Source organism: Chlamydotis macqueenii, chromosome 3, assembly GCF_036417535.1.
Source record: "Chlamydotis macqueenii isolate bChlMac1 chromosome 3, bChlMac1.mat, whole genome shotgun sequence".
In the NCBI taxonomy this organism is placed as follows: Eukaryota; Metazoa; Chordata; class Aves; order Otidiformes; family Otididae; genus Chlamydotis; species Chlamydotis macqueenii.
In genome coordinates this window covers 10,771,125-10,789,632 of record NC_141558.1, presented here as the reverse complement: position 1 = coordinate 10,789,632, position 18,508 = coordinate 10,771,125, and the positions used below count along the sequence as shown (strand labels likewise).

The window sequence follows — 18,508 nt, the reverse complement described above, 5'->3', positions numbered from 1 at the left end:
ACAGCATGGTGCCGGGAGTTTGCATTGTCTGATTTGATCAAATCAGAAAGCCCAAGCTGTGCTCTGGGGATCAGCATTAAGTTCTTCATAACTTACTGACATTCACATCCGCTTGCAATACCTTTAAACAGTTCCTGCTGAAATTATGTCTTTTTTTTTGCGCTATCAGCTATTGCTGTACGTTTTGCCATCTTGAAATCACAATTCTAATGACTGCAATCTATTGCAAAACAAATCTTCTCAGAAAGCAACTCTAATGAACTTCTGCCCAAAGGATAAGCTTGTTCACTTCGTTTCCTAAAAGCTGACCCTCCACAGTGTTAATAATTACACTGGAGCCATTCTGAAATAACTGAAAGATGCTTATTATCTGTAATTTTCAGATACTAAAATTAAATCTCTTATTTACGCTCAAGTCATATTACACCAATTCCCTCCACTGTTTGTTTCCTATTTAAAAAAAAATGCAACCCAGAAAAGAAATCTGATTTTATTGCACCCAATTTCACCAAATGGTTTTGGTCATGTATACCATATTTTCACTCCATATAACAGTACACAATTTATTGCACAATCAGGCAAAAAGCACTAAAGCATTTTTTTTTTTACCGTTGCACCAATTGACTCCATCTCATGCTCCTCCTTTGTAAGCAATACACAAGTGATACAGAAAATAATTCAGAAGTGAACGCAGTAAGAAAAACTGTGTGACACCATCACGCTAACCAAACACACATTAATTGAACATACAGTTATCATAGAATTTGTTACTACATTTAAAATAAATAAATATACAAACAGAGAAGTTTGTAGTAACATGTGATTGATATCACAATAAATAAATAAATAAATAAATCCCCTTTTTCTACTTCTGACTGACAAAATACTTGGTACCATTCTGATGTTCTCCTGCTTTTAGCTTTTCTTTGGAGAACTGTTCTAAATATTTCTAAAGAAACATTAATCTTGAAGGCTGCAGTTTTCATTAAGTTACTGATGGCTACAAGGAATTAAAATACAGAAGCAGTTAACTGGTTCTGCACATTTTTGCTATTACTTTGTTGTTTGTTGGAGTTGTTTGTTTTTAAACACTGAGCCCATTCAAGTACCATTCTGTCCAATGACAACTGAATGACACACTCCGACACAGATTCAGAATTTTTACATTTCATATTACTCTGGCTGCAAAGCACTGACATGCGGAACAGAACGTTTCAAGTGAAAATTAAAAGAAAGATTTTACCTGAGGTTGATTTTCATCCGCTTTAGTTGCTAAAACACAGAAGTCTCCATGAGTTGTTATTGAAATCAAGCTCTTGACATATTTCACATACTTCTCATTGTTTTTTGTGTCCCAAAAGACGACACAGTATTCCGGACGATCGGGTCGGGTATACGCATAAACAACTGTATTGGAGCAGTAACCCCACTGCCAGGAGAGACAATTTGGATAAAATCTATCAGAAATTATAAGAATTCAACAATAAATTGTCCACAGCTATGAAATAAAGTGCTTATTTCATATACAGTATTCAATATTCTTTACCTGTCAAGTAATGAACCATTTTATTAAAAGTATGTGAACACAGCTCTAGTAATAAGTTATTTGCATAATATTAAACTGGCAAAAGAAGCCTTCCATCACGCAGAATAACCTATCGCAATCAGAACTGGAGGATCAATATTAAAACGTGACATGATATCACTTCCCCTTGTTTCTTCCTTGTTCAGCAGGTTCACAGAAATACCCAGTGTGGTGATGGTTCTTGCCATGAAAATCTTGCTCTAAGACTAGTGATTTGGAAACCCAAAGTTAATTTCCGAAGGGAAATACAATAAACACCTGAAAGTAAGCAATTATATTAGAGCACTATAATAACTCACATCATCTCTTCCACATTAGTAACATGAGAAAAAACCCTCCCTTCTCCCCAGAAGAATATAATTATTCATGTAACAAGTAGGAGAAAAAGCAAAAAGGCAAGTAAAGAAATGGAATATCAAAACACTGAAAAAAGCATTAAGATGTATCTTATTGAATTCAACGTATTTAAATTACAGAAATTAATAACAAAAATCCTTTCTAACATGGTAGAATCAGAAAATATCTCAAAGAGGAGGTGAAGTTGACAAACAAATGAGATATAACGCAAACTACTTAAGGATGATGATGCAATTGTAGAAAAAATATAATTCTCTGCATCAGCATTTACTAGAGAGAGGGGAGAAAGCTTGTCAGAGAGCTGGCCAGAAGGGTTCCCTCACTTTACAGGAAAAGAAAACTGAGGCGATAAACTAAAGTGTCAGCAAAAGAACTTTTAGAATAGATCTAAAACTGAATGGTAATAAATTGTTAGAACCCAATGCTTTTCCCCCAAGTAGAGTTCTGTGGGAATTCAAACACAATGCTGTTGAGTATAGCCAGAGGAAGAGGAGTGGACAGATGTAAAAAGCATGATTCTGGGAATCACAAATCAGTAAATCCAGCTTTCACACAAGGTAGAGATGTAACAAAAAAAATATATATATAGATATATAAATAATGGACTTAGATGTACATGGATAAATACAACACACTGCGCAGTCATCATGTTTTAGCCTTGGAAATTCTACCTCATTCATTTATTACTATAACTTAGTATTACTTATTACCTTTCAGAGAGGCAACAGACATGCAAATGAAGATGAGCCAACTGACATGAGCTACTTGGATTTTCAACAAAATCAAGCTCATTTTGGATAGAAGAAGAAAAATAACAGGACTGGAATAAAGGTAGGGTTTTTTTATAACCTCTACCCAGAGGATCCTTCCCGGAGATGCAAACTGGAACTTAGACTATTCTGAATATTGAAAATTTATATAAAAGGAGCATGTGATGAGGTAACAAGTCAGTAAACTGTAAGTCACATTTGTCAAATCTAAAACTGTTTTCAAGAAGTGGCAAAGGACCCTAGAATGCTGGATGATGAGGATATAAAGTGAAATCCAACATAGATTTTAGCAAGGTAATATAGACCAGAAGAAATGTAACTAGAGGTATACACTTTAAGTTAGTATTACAAGTCAAAAACATACATGCAAACTATGAATAGTTTAAAAAAAGATCAGCTCAAATCATAGTTTTTCCTGTTATATTAATTTAGAACCCCCTTTCTCTTATTATGGTAATAGTTGAAAAATACAGGAAACCGGATAATTCAGTACATTGGTAATGCAATACTAACACTTCATCTCCAGGTCATTAGTTCCAATCCAGCCTAAGTTAATGACTGTCACCTTTTAGAATATCTGGTTCCTAAAAGGGAGTTACTGATACAATCAGACAGAACATAGTGGTAGTAACATGTATTATTCATTGAAGGACAACACATATTCACCACAAAAATACAAAACATTGAAACTGAGTATACTACCAACAGGTTAAGAGTTTATTTGCTGCAGAAATAAACTAACTTGAGCACATCTTTTTCCCCTTTAAATATGCAAAAGCAGAGAGAGTTTACACATGTACTTTCTAAAACTACGGTTTCAAAATATTATTCATTTGCAAACTGTACCAGATCTTAAAATACACACGGTTTTGTAGATACTGATGAATTTAAGAAAAAGCAACAGGCCTGTGTTCCAGCTGTTACACATTTCCCAGAATAAACATTAGGTAGCATTTCCCGCACGAGTAATTTCCAGCTCAAATTTCCTAAGTCCTTTCCAGTAGATTTACAACAAACTATCTGAGATTGCTTCCTAGCAGATTTGTGTTTATAACTCCCTGCCCAATGATTTTTCAGAACTGAGTGGAACAATACATTTAAATATAGCTGTGCTATGTTCCTCACATTACTCACTATCTCTTTAATCATGGTGGTTACATATCCTCTGCTGAAAAAAAAAAAAAAGTGTACAATACTGTATCATAGAATAGAATCATAGAATGGTTAGAGTTGGAAGGGACCTTCAAAGGTCATCTAGTCCAACCCCCCTGCAAGGAGCAGGGACATCCCCGACTAGATCAGGTTGCTCAGAGCCTCATCCAGCCTGGCCTTGAACGTTTCCAGGGATGGGGCCTCCACCACCTCTCTGGGCAACCTGTTCCAGTGTTCTATAACTCACATTGTAAAAAATTTTTTCCTAATTTCCAATCTAAATCTATCCCCCTCTATTTTAAAACCATTACCCCTAATCCTGTCACAGCAAGCCCTACTGAACAGCCTCTCCCCATCTTTCTTGCAGGCCCCCTTCAGGTACTGGAAGACCGCTATCAGGTCTCCCCGGAGCCTCCTCTTCTGCAGGCTGAACAGCCCCAACTCTCTCAGCCTGTCCTCATAAGAGAGGTGCTCCAGCACTCTTATCATCTTCGTGGCCATCCTCTGGTCCATCTCCAACTGGTCCATGTCCTTCTTATGTTGGGGGCTCCAGAACATAAGACTCCAGGTGGGGTCTCACCAGGGCAGAGTAGAGGGGGAGAATCACCTCCCTCGACCTGCTGGCCACGCTCCTCTTGATGCAGCCCAGGATGTGTTGGCCTTCTGGGCCGCAAGGGCGCACTGCCGGCTCATGTTGAGCTTCTCGTCCACCAGCACTCCCAAGTCCTTCTCCTCAGGGCTGCTCTCAATCCATTCTCCGCCCAGCCTGTATTTGTGCCTGGGATTGCCACGAACCAGGTGCAGGACCTTGCACTTGGCCTGGTTGAACTTCATGAGGTTGGCACGGGCCCACCTCTCCAGCCTGTCAAGGTCCCTCTGGATGGCATCCCTCCCTTCCAGCGTGTCGACGGCACCACACAGCTTGGTGTCATCGGCAAACTTGCTGAGGGTGCACTCTATCCCACTCTCCATGTCGCCAACAAAGATGTTGAACAGGGCTGGGCCCAACACGGACCCCTGAGGGACACCACTCGTATACTGGACAGCAATTGCTGTTTTTTGTTAAACCATAGATTTCAGTGAAACACTCCTAACTCTTTAAAAAAATCAACAAACCAAAAAAAAAAAAAAAACCACATGTGGTAGATAAGATAAAAACATTTTTTAGAATTAGCTGAATACACATTTGTAAAAAGTATATTGAGAATTGAAATATAAGTAGGAAGTATGCCTACTTATGCCTACTAGGTTGCATGCATTTCTACTGTACAGGTTTCCACACAACTGTCCTGGTTCAAGCTAATAATTCACCACCAAAAAAATGACAGTAAGACTCAAACAATTCCCATTGTGTCACTTAGCCCACTCAGTTTAACCAAACAGCAATGAAAACACTGGAGCCTCACTTACATGACAGCCTCAGTTACTACCAAATTTAGAATCACACCCAATTCTGTTAATATTAACAAAGCATACATTTTCTTATTATGAAAATAAAAATCACAAATTAATTATAAAACCAATGGCTAAGTCATTCCATCACCAAGACATTCCATCACACTCACATTCCACTAGAACTTCAAGTCAGTGGTGTTGATCAAACAGTAATCATAAGTGAAGCAATGATTTCTGTATTAGAGAAAGCTACATTTGGTGCATTCAGAAAGAGAATATATCACAGGAAACATCAATACAGTTAAGTGCCACATTACCTTGTAATCTGGACGAATGTTTGCAAAATATATGTAAGAATCAACAGCTAGTGCAATTTTCAGTCCACTTCCCTCCCAAGACAAAGCAGATACCTGTTTGCCAGGAACTTTCAGTGTGCGCAAATGCTTGTTTAAAACAAGAAAAGAAAAAAGATTCTCAATTTATCATAGGAAAACTGTCTAAAATACATAAACAATAGTTCTGATAGTTGATGAAAACCAAACATAGATCTTCTTTACCATGACTCCCAAATTGCAATACACATGGAAACAAAGGGGGAGATATTTAACATCCATTACCATAAATTGTTCTTTTGCCTCAATTCATTTTTTGTCAGAGAGAAAGTAAAACCAGAACACACTGAAGTTCAAACTTACAAAAATAAATAATAGATGAAGAATGGCAGTATAAACATTTTTCCTTTGGCTGGTAATTTCAATTACCTTTATCATTTCAGTCACTACTGAAAGAAACACAACAATAGTACTGAAACCTGACATGCCTCAGAAGTTTCATTTATGCTGAAGTGTACTAGTCAGTTGATATACAACACCCTTAACTACAGCCAACAGTTTAAACAAATAAAAACATCGATGTATGTAATAAAGGATGCATTAATCTACTATTTACTCTAAGACTTTGAATAATCTTAGGCTTTAAAAAAATACAACCTTTTACTGAGCAGAACAGTGATACTTATATTTAGATCTAACTTTCCTTTTAAGGACATACCTTTGTCCCTGAATAAACTGTTATCAATGAACTTACACAGTTTAGTACCTCTTTAATGCCTTTCATCAGATGCAAATACCAAGTCCTAATACTGGTCACACACTATTCACAGAAGATATCATCTTCCAAAAAGTTAAGTCCGTGCCTGAATATGAGAACTAGTACAAAAGATTTCTAGAACCTAAAGAATTTAGTTCTAAACACTAGATGCAGAACCTAGAACACCAGTTTCAGTTAATGTGAAGGACATCAGCAACCACAGATGGAATGTTATTGTTAGAACCTTTGGTTTATTTTAATACTTTCAGCTAAGGAAACCCGTACACATGACGTTGGATCTTAATCCCTTTCACAGCACAGTTCACTGCTCTTTCCTTACCACAGTTACCCTCAGGGCTGACGAGTACTTCCCCTCTACAAGGGACAAACTCTCTCACACTTTGATACTGTACTCCCAAATCTGGGTTCGTTTACCCAGTGTGCAGTACGCCAATCTTACACACAGAGTAGAGGTATTTATTTATTTCATTTCTGCGCAGAGATGGGTGCTAGAGATGCTCAATGAGTAAGGGTCTTTATCTGAGGAGGGGGTGATTTTAGCACTAGAGGTGTGGTTTTCATATTATAATGAGAGAATTCACTTTGAGGACACTAATTAGTGGCATTTTGTTGACCATTCACCACCTTTATCAATGTTGTGCACCTGCAAGGATATACATCCCCTTAGTTTAATAAATGTTTTCATGCTCTGGATCCCTCCTTATCTGTTTGAGCTTCTCTGGCAGGTCTGCTCTCCCTGAGCCTATCTTGGTGTTTCTTTGTTCTGGCAGATTTATGGCATCATCCTGCTCTCTCAGGGCCATGTCTATCGTGTTACTCTTTGCTTATCTTGGTTTTCCCTTTCCCATGCAGATCCTTGCTTACTTTATGCTCTTTGGCAATCATACCACTTTCAGCACCTTCTGGGGCACGATGTTTCTTTTTTATCAGTCTCTCAGTTTCTCTTCAAGCGTACAATTGTTAGCAGGGTATGCATTGTTTATATAAAGTAACATGGCTTGCTAAAGCCAGATTCTGTTTCATAAGATATTCATTGTCCTTGCCTAACAGAAAATTTTATGAAAACTCATGCATGTAAATTTCATAAGAACTGCTAACTTACCAATTTCCAGATGTATTACTAGAAGGAAAAGTGAAATTACCTCACAAGACAAGAGCAGCACCATGAATAAAAATATATAGGAACGTTCTCAACTGTTGAGTATTTAACATCTTATGGAAAAAAAAGACAGGAAGTACAAAAGACATTTAAAAAACAATATCCCAAACAGACACATGAAGATTAGAAACAGTTTACCTTTTCTGAGGTTTCCAAGACATTGCTTTTACTGATGCCAGATGTAGTTTTCTCAGATTTACTGATTCCATAAAAAGACAAGGGAGCAGTCACTGCCTTATTTTGAACTCCTAATCTAGAGATGCCTAGTTCTCTTACACGGCCAGTGGAGAAAGACAGGTACTTCCAAATTTGATACAGAGATGTTAAGTTAGCATCTTAACTGCTGCCTAAGCGTTCCAAATGGCATCTTGATTATAGTCTGAGTCAAGTACTGAGTGAGGTGTTCAAACTTAGACACTATACATATCCCATCATTTAGTGTTTTGTGAGATGCACTCAGATTTTCACGCTGGCCACTAACTTGCTGTTCTAAAAGGGTACCTGGTCCTGTCTCATCTTTCCGGATCCAAGTGGATATCCTAGATACCTTAGAGCATGTTCAACACATTAAACACCTACACTTTAGCATCCAAATTCCACTAGTAATAACTACATAGACAAAACATACTAAGACAAAAAAACATTTAAGTTATGTAAGTATATTAAATATTTTTACCTCACCAAACGGAGTATAGAATTGCACAATGTTTACATCTTTATCTTGAGAAGCTGCTTTTAGGGAGCCTGCCACTGCCAATACGCTTCCACAGTGGTTCCACTGAATACATACGACATTCATACCAGTGTCAATCAAAACAGGATCTAGTTTTTAAATAATAAACATTAAGAATATAAACACAAGTAAATGCTTTGGGTCAAGAGAAGCTCAGTAATCAACACCTCACATTTTGTACCTACTGTGGTCATTCTCATCTCTCATTATCTGGCATCTTCCATTGTCATAACAGACAGCAAGACAAGGACAATCTGGTTCAATGTAGCCTTCTGTACCATGATACCAATGTATTCCAGCAATACTGAATGCTCCAGTTATGTTCACCAAACAACTCAGTTTCATTTTCACCTAAACAAGAATGGTTAAATATTTAAAGTCATATGCAACACACTTTTTTTAACACTTTATATCTTTACTGATGCCTTGATGCCTATGCAAATTCTTTTTCTTGTCCCAGGAAAAAAAAAATTCACATTCTCAAAATTTTAAGAGTTGGAAAAATGTCCTTATTTAAAGCTGGATCAGACATATGAAAACATGTATTTTAACTACAAAGAACTACTTTAGTGTTGGCATTGAATTCTTTGAAAAGTAACTTAAAAAACCAAACAAACAAAAAACCCCACCACACGCATAAGGAACCTCAATTGAATTTTGAAAAAAAATGAAGAAATAAAAATATCAAAAAACAACACAAACTTAAAACTATTCCTGCTCACAAGATTTTTTTAAAAAAGAAATCTTTTGTCAGTATTTTCTTGATAAAAATCTCTTGAATAATATATAAAAATAATTTGAAAAAAAATATTATCCAAATTAGAACACCAATTTAGGTAAGTTCACTTTTTAAATAATTAGCCCTGTACATCTGGTAACAGAGGTAAGGGTTTTTTCTGAAAGATAAGAGTGCACCTGGATCACTTCAAGGAGGGCTACCAGGTAACTTACGGAAGAAAGGGAGAGAGAGCACAACCACACACATTGTCGATACCAGTTGGAGGGGCACAAGGGGGGCAACAACAACTTATTTGAAAAAATTTCAGTAATTTACAGCATTTGCTAGAAGCACCATGACTCACACAGTGGGAAGAATGAAAGGTACAGTGAGAGGTTAACGAAAAGAAAATGGGAAGGGTAACAGATACCTTCTTTGGTAAGGGAAGGAAAGGGGAGGAGAAAATTCACCATAACAGGTATCTAAAAGTCAAGAACGTGGTTCCAAATACATTGCTTCTTTTGAAAGTCAGCATATATCTTCTTTTTAGCATTTTGTCATAGTCATATTCCAATACTCCAAATAAGTAGATAAAAAATAAATAAGCAAACCAAAGTTGTAGGAATGCAGCAATATTATAGTTACTTCCTTTCATTTTTCCACCTATTCTCAGTTTTTCTCTGAAGCATGTAACATTCTTTATGTAACACAGAATGACAGGAGCAATAGGAAAATAAACAACTGCCTTATTCTAAAAGCACTCTAGTACTTTTAACATGAGCTTCACTTAATTTAACTAGTATCACCACACATTTTTACATTTTCAATAACTATTTCAAGGCAAAAAGGCATCAGGTAATGTGATGTTCATTTAGCTACCAAGAAATAAATATTTATAGTAAAAAGCTGCAGCTGCATAAATCTTGAATAAAAATTTTGCGCACAAGACCTTGTCTAGTTCTCAGTACTGAAGTCTACCAACTATGAAGTTCATCAACTAAACAAACAAACATGAAAATAAATTAAGAGGAGGTGAGGTGTTATGCCTGTTGAAATTAATGCCTTTACTATACCACCATGAACTTACAATAAAATTTCCCTGATTGTCATAAATGTGAATCTCTCCATTTGCCATTCCAAAAAGTAAAACTTTGCTATCAGAGGACCAGGCCACATGGCACAGGTGGGTACCTTTCAAGTCTTTTCCCCAAATGCGATTGCCTGTAACAGAACATTGATTGTACTTAATAAATATACCACAAAATTAAAAATAGGATGGAAGTTACCAATGCAAAAACTAAAGCAGCTACAGAGTGTCAAAGCAATAATTAGAAAGTAACTATTAATTGTATTTATCTATAGAAACAGAGCCACTACATACATAACACTGAAAACAAAAGCTATGTAATACGACAATTAGTAGAGTTTAAATTTTACCATCCACGGATCCAACAATCACAGCTCCATCTTCATAAACAATACAAATTTTTTGTCCATCAGCATTCCAGCTCATACTTCGAACAACAGATTTATTTCTATTGTTAATCATCTCTTCATACCAAGCACCTATTAGCAGCGAATGAAAAATCGAGTTACACTTCTGATGTGATAATCCTCTAGTGGATTCATGGTACACACTAATCACTGAATTCAAAGAGTACAATTACTCTCAATTATATGAAAACAGGATGATAATTACATTTTTTTAGCAATAGGAATTCTTGACATTGTTAAAATACAACAAAAAAAAACCCATAATACGGACACACAAGAAGTTTATAAAAGTTACTAAGCAATCAAATTAGATGTTCAATAGAGAAACCAGAGAATGGTCTCCTTGTAAGTAAACATGAGGTGGTAGGTTACATATGATTCTGCAATGTAATATACAACAAAAAGTTACAGAAGAAAAAAGTTTCGGAAAGGTATTAAAAATAAAGTTGTTCTGCCCTTTCAGTAAAACTCTAGCAAGACTATGCTATACTGTCCCCCAGACTACACAGACATAATTATTGTGAAACTCAGCATCTAGATGTGAGCTCCTTCTTTAAAAAAAAAAAAAAAAAAAACAAACAACAACCTGACAAATGAGGAATGGGAGAGGGGAGCCAAAGTCCGAGAGGGGCCCTACATGACGAGAATCTGTGCTTACGTAATTTCAGAACTGACAAGAATACAGGAGGAAACATAAACGGAGGGAACAACTCTCTTTGATAGGAATATGTATTAAGTAATTTACTGGTTCTTTTCCAAAACTAAGAGATTATTTATGTGACAGTAGCAACCACATATCAGGCAGAAAAACTAATCAAGTTATATTCTTTATTCCTGAAGTGAGCAGCTGAGCTGAGATTATTTGTTTCCATCCTTCATTAAATAAATATCCTCAAGGGAAAAAGAAAACCCTTTATTTTCTTTCTCTTCCGCACATGTATTGGAAAGCGGTTAATTTGACTGAGAGGTTTGCTGGTTTTCAAATGAATTTAAGTGTACCAAAGAATACATGTATGTGGGAAAAGGTCAAGAACAATAAAAGCCAGTAACAGCAATACACTGGTTAGTCATATTAGCTCACTGCCTTAATTAAACATTTCTAAAGAGTGTTTTTATGACAGTACTTAATTGATGTACTAAGCAGGGTTGATAAGTTCTTGTAGTGCTTGATGCACTTTGCAGAACAATTTAAATATTACAGCGATAAGCATAACAGAACCTACAAAAAGAAGCACTGCTTTTCTTTTGTTTTTCAACATACTGTTTTCCTCCAAGGTAATACAGTAATAGAAGGAAGAAAGTAAGAAATTTAGAGCAGTTTACCAAGCATATGGCTAAGAACTGATACCTTCTCCTAAGGTACCTCTGCAAGACAAATGCCTTTTCATATGTGACTACACTACGAAAAATGTAGACAAGTATTACAAAAAAAAAAACTTGGAATTTGTGTTTTAAATCTACTTTGATCTTTACAGTTTGCAAAACAAAGTTTTTGAAAAATAACAGTAAAAATTGCTAGGAAAAAAAAAAAGAAAAAAAAACAGGAAAGCAAAAAGATTTCTCACAACAGGGACTATTAAGCCATCTCAAATTTGTCCTGTAGAATACCTTTATACAGCATCCACACAATGATGAGTCCATTTTGATCACTGGTAGTCAGTTTTTGATACTGTTCATTCCATGTCACCACTTGCACAGAACCTAGAAAATTATACATGGTTTTTTTATTTATAACATTTAAATAAGTTAATAAAAATCACCAGTCCAATTTAATTAACCTGGAGCTTTTCAGAAATTTGCACTGCTGACTTTGATTTAGTTTTAGGCATTTTTTCCGTAGCACTTGTTTCCTCTTTCAAAATTCTGTTAATGACTCCTTTAGCTTCCATATTCACCCACTTGAGTAACATACTCTCCAAATTCTCAGAATATTGTTTCAATATGCAAAACCCAAATCATAGTTTTACAGTTTCTGACCGCCTCTGACATGTTAGTCTGGGAAGCTAACAAAACTTCACTACATAACAAGTTTTGTTTTTCTCTTCCTCTCAATAGTTTGATCCACAGCAGTGCTGTACTGCTCAAAAAAAATCTCCCTCACAATTACATAAAAAACACTCTACACACAATTGCTTCAGACCTTCAACTCTCAGATGGGATCTTACTCGTAAATATTTGACTTGAAACATGTTCAGACTGTTTCTACGCAGCAGCTTATTTCCTCAGTTCAACACTAGATACGAACTCAGCTGCTTCAAGCATCACACTCTCTCATGCCCTCACCACTAGTCATCCATTTCCTCTGTATCCCTTCCATTTTTCAACACTTCAGTCACAAACTTTATCAACAGATGCAATCAAAGATATCCTGAATGTCATGGATTTTTTTAAGGCAACAGTAATCTATTTCAGAATTTAAGACATCCATTGAAAATATTTACTAAATCAAATCCTCACAATTATTTTTTTTCCATCAAATTTAACCAGGTCCCTAGAAAAATCTGGCTGTTGGCAGGTTTCAACTGCAAGTTCTCATTAAAAGACCATTTATTGAAATAACATAAGGGTTTTAGCCCTCTTTTTTTTTTATCACATTTTCCATGGATGATGACCATTTAACATTTCTCACATTCCTCCCTGCGTAATTTCCCTACATTCAATTTTTACTTTCACACACTATCCTTCTCTAGCCTGTTTTCTAACCTCTTTAAACTTTGTCTATATACTATGTACATACACATTCTGTCATTTGTCAATAAAGGGAAAATTAAGATTAAGATATATTTAAAACAGAGACCAGGTTTAGTGAACTAACTTCAATTTCTTCAGAAGAAAATTTAAAGCTACCATAACATATAAGTAAATCTCATAGACACTACCAAACAAAACAAAGAAAAAACAGGCTTATCCACGTGTGCCACTAGAAACAGTGCTTAAGAAAGCTTTTTGTCTCATTTCTGATTTTAGTCTATTGTATAGGTTTTAAAACTTTATATATACAGTGTAAGAAAAAAATGTTCTCCTTAAAAAAAAAAAAAAAGAACACACAGAACGTAATTGTTTCTTTAACTCAGAAGTTCCAGCATCAACTGCTCATCAGTTTAGCTTTTCTCTTCTGCTATAAAGCATTCTTTATCTGTATGTGAAGAAATGTACGGAAGCAAATGTACCAGGATTTTTTATGTAAATAGCTAAAAATATATTCCAGTCCCATGCAACTGAGTAGCACTTCCAGATAACAAGTACTATACCACAAGTCAGAGATAAGTACAATACCAGTAGCACCACATGATTAAAAATGAAAGTCCCTCTGTAATACAACACATAAAATAGCATCATCCACTTAAACACTTGAATAGAAATCAGTATTTCCTTCGCAGGATAATGAATGGGGCAAAATCATTTGGAAAAAGTAAAGCCTGAGGTAACACAACACAAGTTAGGCTGTAATGTCAAAGTTCACAGGCTTAACTTTGCAAAATCCATAAGCAAACTTTAAATTGTAACGTGCAGAGCAGAGCTTGGTGTGTGCAGCATGCATCCTGCCTCACACATACAGTATCAGCCAGGAGAACTGACATAAGGCTGTATCAGTCTGATTCACAACCCAGTAATTCACTCAGATCGTGAAAGATTTACCATAGGTCTTTCGTCTGATAATTTGGTAAAAATAAGATAGCCAAGCTGTTACATACCTGAGTTGAATACTGATAATCTTTATTTCTGGCTTATAATAAAAGTGACCGCAAAATTACTCTATCAACTTCACAAAATTTGTATTTTTTTTTTCTAATCAAAAGTACATTAAATGGCCAAAGACACTTACCACTATGACCTTCAAGAGTCTGATTCACAGAAAGATTGCTAGGAGCTGCAAGACCCTTTATTTTTGCTTCATCTAAAAATAACAAAAATAGCTATAAAAGAAATCTAACAAAGCATACACATTACTCTGTTTCTGTTAATACTGCAGCTCCAGTCACTATTTACATAGATAAAATTATTCACCTAAAAGTATGTAAATTGTAACTGCAGGATGAATTTTCGAGCTCCCAGTTCAATGTGTTTGCTGTTCACATCTGTCATCCAAATTCATATACTCTATATGGTCTAGCAGTTTTTCAGGATAAAATTCAACAAAACAAGAAAAAAAAACCCATAACAACTATTACGTTTTGTTACAGTAAGACAAGTGTTTAAAATAATTTAAAAATACATTACATTTTACTTTTCTGGGAACATATTTATTTAAAAAAAAAAAACCACAAAGTTTTCTCCCTAAAATAATTAAGATAGTAGAAAACATTCAAACTAAGTAAAGAAATAATGAAGTAAGTTCCAAAATAAACTGGAAACCTATACAAAAAGAACAAGAACGTAACATATGCCCTGAAAAACAAGAAGAACTGAAGAAAGCTTCAGCAGATATAACAGGCAGACAAATTACACGTGTGCCACGTAAGACAAGCTGGGGAAAAATAGTGTTCAAAAGAAAGTGACAGCACATTTGATGTTTATGCAAATATCTAGCTATAGATTTAAAACATATGCAATATGTCAAGTAACATGTAGAAGGAGTTACGCTTTCTTAAATGCAGTGGATTTTGTTCTTAAAAAAAAACCTCATTTACCTGTCTGTGTTTCTAATTTTAAAACTTTCAGTAACCCATCCTCTCCACCACAGGCTATGAAACCTTGATCTTTATTCCAGGAAATACATCTTAATCGAACATTACCAGGAATTGCAATCTGAAAAAGAAATATTGTGCATGTCTACATAGTTGTAAGAATCATGTTTTATTGTAAATACTCTATTTGAACACCTCAAGGACACCTATGATAGCACACAAGATAAGCATTTCTATCAACAGATCAGTACACGCAAAAAGAGACAGAAGATAATTAGAGTTACAAGCACTAGTGAAACTGTGCAACACAACACTTGAGAAAAAGGAAATCTAACACATGCAGTAAATAACAGTAACAGGACATCTTCAAAGGTGTGCAGAGAAGGCGCCATGAGCAACAAAGCAGATGAGAGGGATCACGCAGGCACAAGGCTTTGCCGCGAGCTGGTCTCCAGCTGAAGAGCCGCGTCTAAACTCTCCCGGAGGAGCAGTTGCTGAGCAGCTGAAGACCAAAGAAACCTCAAACCCCAAACCCAGGCCGAGAGGGCGCAGGCAGGACAGAGCAGAGCAGGACAGCGCACTATGAAGGGACCAAACCCACAGCCGCGCCAGCACGGCCACAGCGGCCGCAGGCAGCGGGAAGGAGGCCCCGAGGGTCCCCTCAGCGCCCCGAGGCCTCCGCGCTCCCAAGCCGTGGGGGCTCCCAGGGGAACTCCGGCCCCCCGGACTTTCCTCCGTGCCCCCGGAGCACCTTCTTGCACAGGTAGATGAACATCCTGGACGGGCGGGGGGCCGAGCAACACCGCTCCTCACGGCTGCGCGGCGGGCCCGGCGCGGCTTCCCTGCTCAGCGCGTTACCCCGGCAACCGCCGCCGGAAGTTCGCCTCAGCCGCGCGCTCCTCTACTTCCGGGAGCGGGAGAAGTAAGACACCCCTAGCTCCCAGCCGCCCGCCCCCTGGCACTGGCCACGAGCGCTCCCGCCCCTTTGGGCCGGAGCCAAGCTCAGGCCCCGCCCCCTGAGGCGGCAGCAGCTGTTAGCCACCGTCCCGGGCTGCGCATGCGCCTGCTCGCCTGTCTGCCTGGCGGCAGCGGCGCCAAAACACGGGCCCGTCGGGGGGGAGAGGGGCTGAGGGTTTGCCTGTCCAGAGAATGGTTCGGGTTGCAAGGGACCTTACAGTTCGCCTAGTTCCAACCCCTCTGCCATGGGCAGGGACACCTTCCAGTAGACCAGGTCACTCAGAGCCCTGTCCAACGTGGCCTTCAACGCTTCCAGGGATGGGGCACCCACAGCTTCTCTGGGCAGCCTGCGCCAGTGCCTCACCACCCACACAGTAAAGAATTTATCCTTAGGTCTCATACAAATCTCCTGTCTTTTCGTTTGAAACCATTATGCCTCGTTGTGTCACAACAGGCTCTGCTGAAGAGCTTCTCCCCATCTTTCCTGCAAGCCCCCTTTAGGTACTGGAAGGCCGCTCTAAGGTCTCCTGGAGCCTCCTCTTCTCCAGGCTGAACAGCCCCAGCTCTCTCAGCCTGGCCTCACAGGAGAGGTGCTCCAGCCCCCTAATGCTCCAGCCTCTCATGCTCAACTTGGGTAGAAAGCACTAGTAATTCATTAATAAATGTCACTCTGCTTATACATGAAAAAAATGCAAAATCCTGTTAATCCCAAAGTGTTTGCACACAGTGTTTCTAGTATGACTTCTATCAATGCACCCTCAGAGTTGCCCCAGCCTCAGAGTTGCCCCACACATTCCTGTTGGCTGAGGGAACCGGTGGCTGTGGCTGAAGACATGGGTGTTGGATGCCGTTCCCACTCCTTCAGAAGGTGCTGCTGGCACCCACAGCCAGGTCTGGTCAGTCGGTTGCTCCCATACACGGGTGAATAACGCCTTGATTCGGTGGGTTAGAGTGGGCAAGCAAACCACGTGGCTACTGTTACAAAGCTCTTGGATTTGTGCCTAAATGAGGGGTGCAGGGGGCTCCAGGAGAAGCCTGGCTCTGCAGCACTGACTCCAGACTAGGTTGGCCCCAGCTGCAAAATAAGTATTTTCCATACCAACCTTGTTTTGTAGCTGATTGACAGAAAAGGGGAACATGGGAGACATATAGAAGATGGTCTATCCTGTGTCTTCTGTATCCTGCTCTCAAAACTCGCCTGCTTGACATGAGAGGAATAGAAGTGCCATGTCTCCCAGGGCATCTCCCTCGCTTCGTAGTGGCTGAGCACTCCACAGTGCAATTATCCACAACACAAACACTGAAATATAAGCAATTTGTTCAATGTCAAAGAAGGATCATATCAAAGCCAAGTTCTCAAATCATAGAATCATGGAATCATTACAATTGGAAAAGATCTCTAAGATCATCAAGTCCAACCGTCAACCCAACACCACCATGCCTACTAAACCATGTCCTGAAGTGCCACATCTACATATTTTTAAACACCTCCAGGGATGGTGACTCCACCACTTCCCTGGGCAGCCTGTTCCAATGCTTGATAACTCTTTCCGTAACAAAATTTTTCCTAATATCCACTCTAAACCTCCCCTGCCGCAACTTGAGGCCATTTCTTCTCGTCCTATCACAAGTTACTTGGGAGAAGAGACCAACACCCACCTCCCTACAGCCTCCTTTCAGGTAGTTGTAGAGAGCAATGAGGTCTCCCCTCAGCCTCCTCTTCTCCAGAATAAACAATCCCAGTTCCCTCAGCCGCTGCTCATAAGACGTGTTCTCCAAACCCCTCACCAGCTTCATTGCCCTTCTCTGGACACACTCCAGCAACTCAATGTTCCACTTGCACTGGGAGGGGCCCAAAACTGCACACAGTATTTGAGGTGTGGCCTCACCAGTACCAAATACGGGGGCACAGTCACTTCCCTACTCCTGCTGGCCACACTGTTCCTGATGCAAGCCGGGATGCTGTTGGCCTTCTTGGCCACCTGGGCACACTGCTGGCTCATGTTCAGCCAGGTGTCGACCAAAACCCCCAGGTCCCTTTCCGACAGACAGCTTTCCAGCCACTCTTCCCCAAGCCTGCAGCGTTGCTTGGGGTTGTTGTGACCGAAGTGCAGGGCCCAGCACTTGGCCTTGTGTCTCATCAAGTTTAGTGCTGTTCCTCTCTTCTCAGAGAGGCTTTCGGGAAATGTAGAGAAATAGAACCAGCCACAGGTTATTCTCATATAATTTTATTGAAGTTACATGAACATGCAACAGTGAGGAGCACTGGGGGCCTAGCTTTTTGACTGATGCCAACTTAGAAGCACATATGTCAGGCAGAACTATAGAGCAAAGCTGGCAAACCCCTGTAAGTATCTTAGAGCTCAATAAGATAGCGAAAGGTAATTTAGAAAATGCCTCTGGTCAGGCAGTTGGACTAGATGATCGTTGCAGGTCCCTTCCAACTGAAA

The 18,508-nt window shown here is 38.7% G+C and overlaps 1 protein-coding gene across 4 annotated transcripts in view; it reads right to left on the bottom strand.

The window, feature by feature from the left end:
- Nucleotides 1–15,958, bottom strand: part of WDR35 (WD repeat domain 35) — a 49,322-nt gene extending 33,364 nt beyond the window's left edge. Inside the window, exons 1-10 of one of the 4 annotated variants that reach the window (XM_086745129.1) lie at nucleotides 15,853–15,958; nucleotides 15,105–15,222; nucleotides 14,300–14,371; nucleotides 12,082–12,174; nucleotides 10,417–10,545; nucleotides 10,067–10,200; nucleotides 8,447–8,612; nucleotides 8,205–8,350; nucleotides 5,577–5,702; nucleotides 1,244–1,429 (exon numbers count right to left, since the gene is read on the bottom strand). In XM_086745129.1, coding sequence (XP_086601255.1) covers nucleotides 1,244–1,429; nucleotides 5,577–5,702; nucleotides 8,205–8,350; nucleotides 8,447–8,612; nucleotides 10,067–10,200; nucleotides 10,417–10,545; nucleotides 12,082–12,174; nucleotides 14,300–14,371; nucleotides 15,105–15,222; nucleotides 15,853–15,876 — 1,194 coding nt within the window. In that variant the 5' untranslated portion in view covers nucleotides 15,877–15,958. Of the gene's footprint in view, nucleotides 1–1,243; nucleotides 1,430–5,576; nucleotides 5,703–8,204; nucleotides 8,351–8,446; nucleotides 8,613–10,066; nucleotides 10,201–10,416; nucleotides 10,546–12,081; nucleotides 12,175–14,299; nucleotides 14,372–15,104; nucleotides 15,223–15,852 lie in introns of those variants that run through there. The other 3 variants (XM_086745127.1, XM_086745126.1, XM_086745128.1) reach the window with 3 other exon arrangements.
- Nucleotides 15,959–18,508: the final 2,550 nt, after the last annotated feature.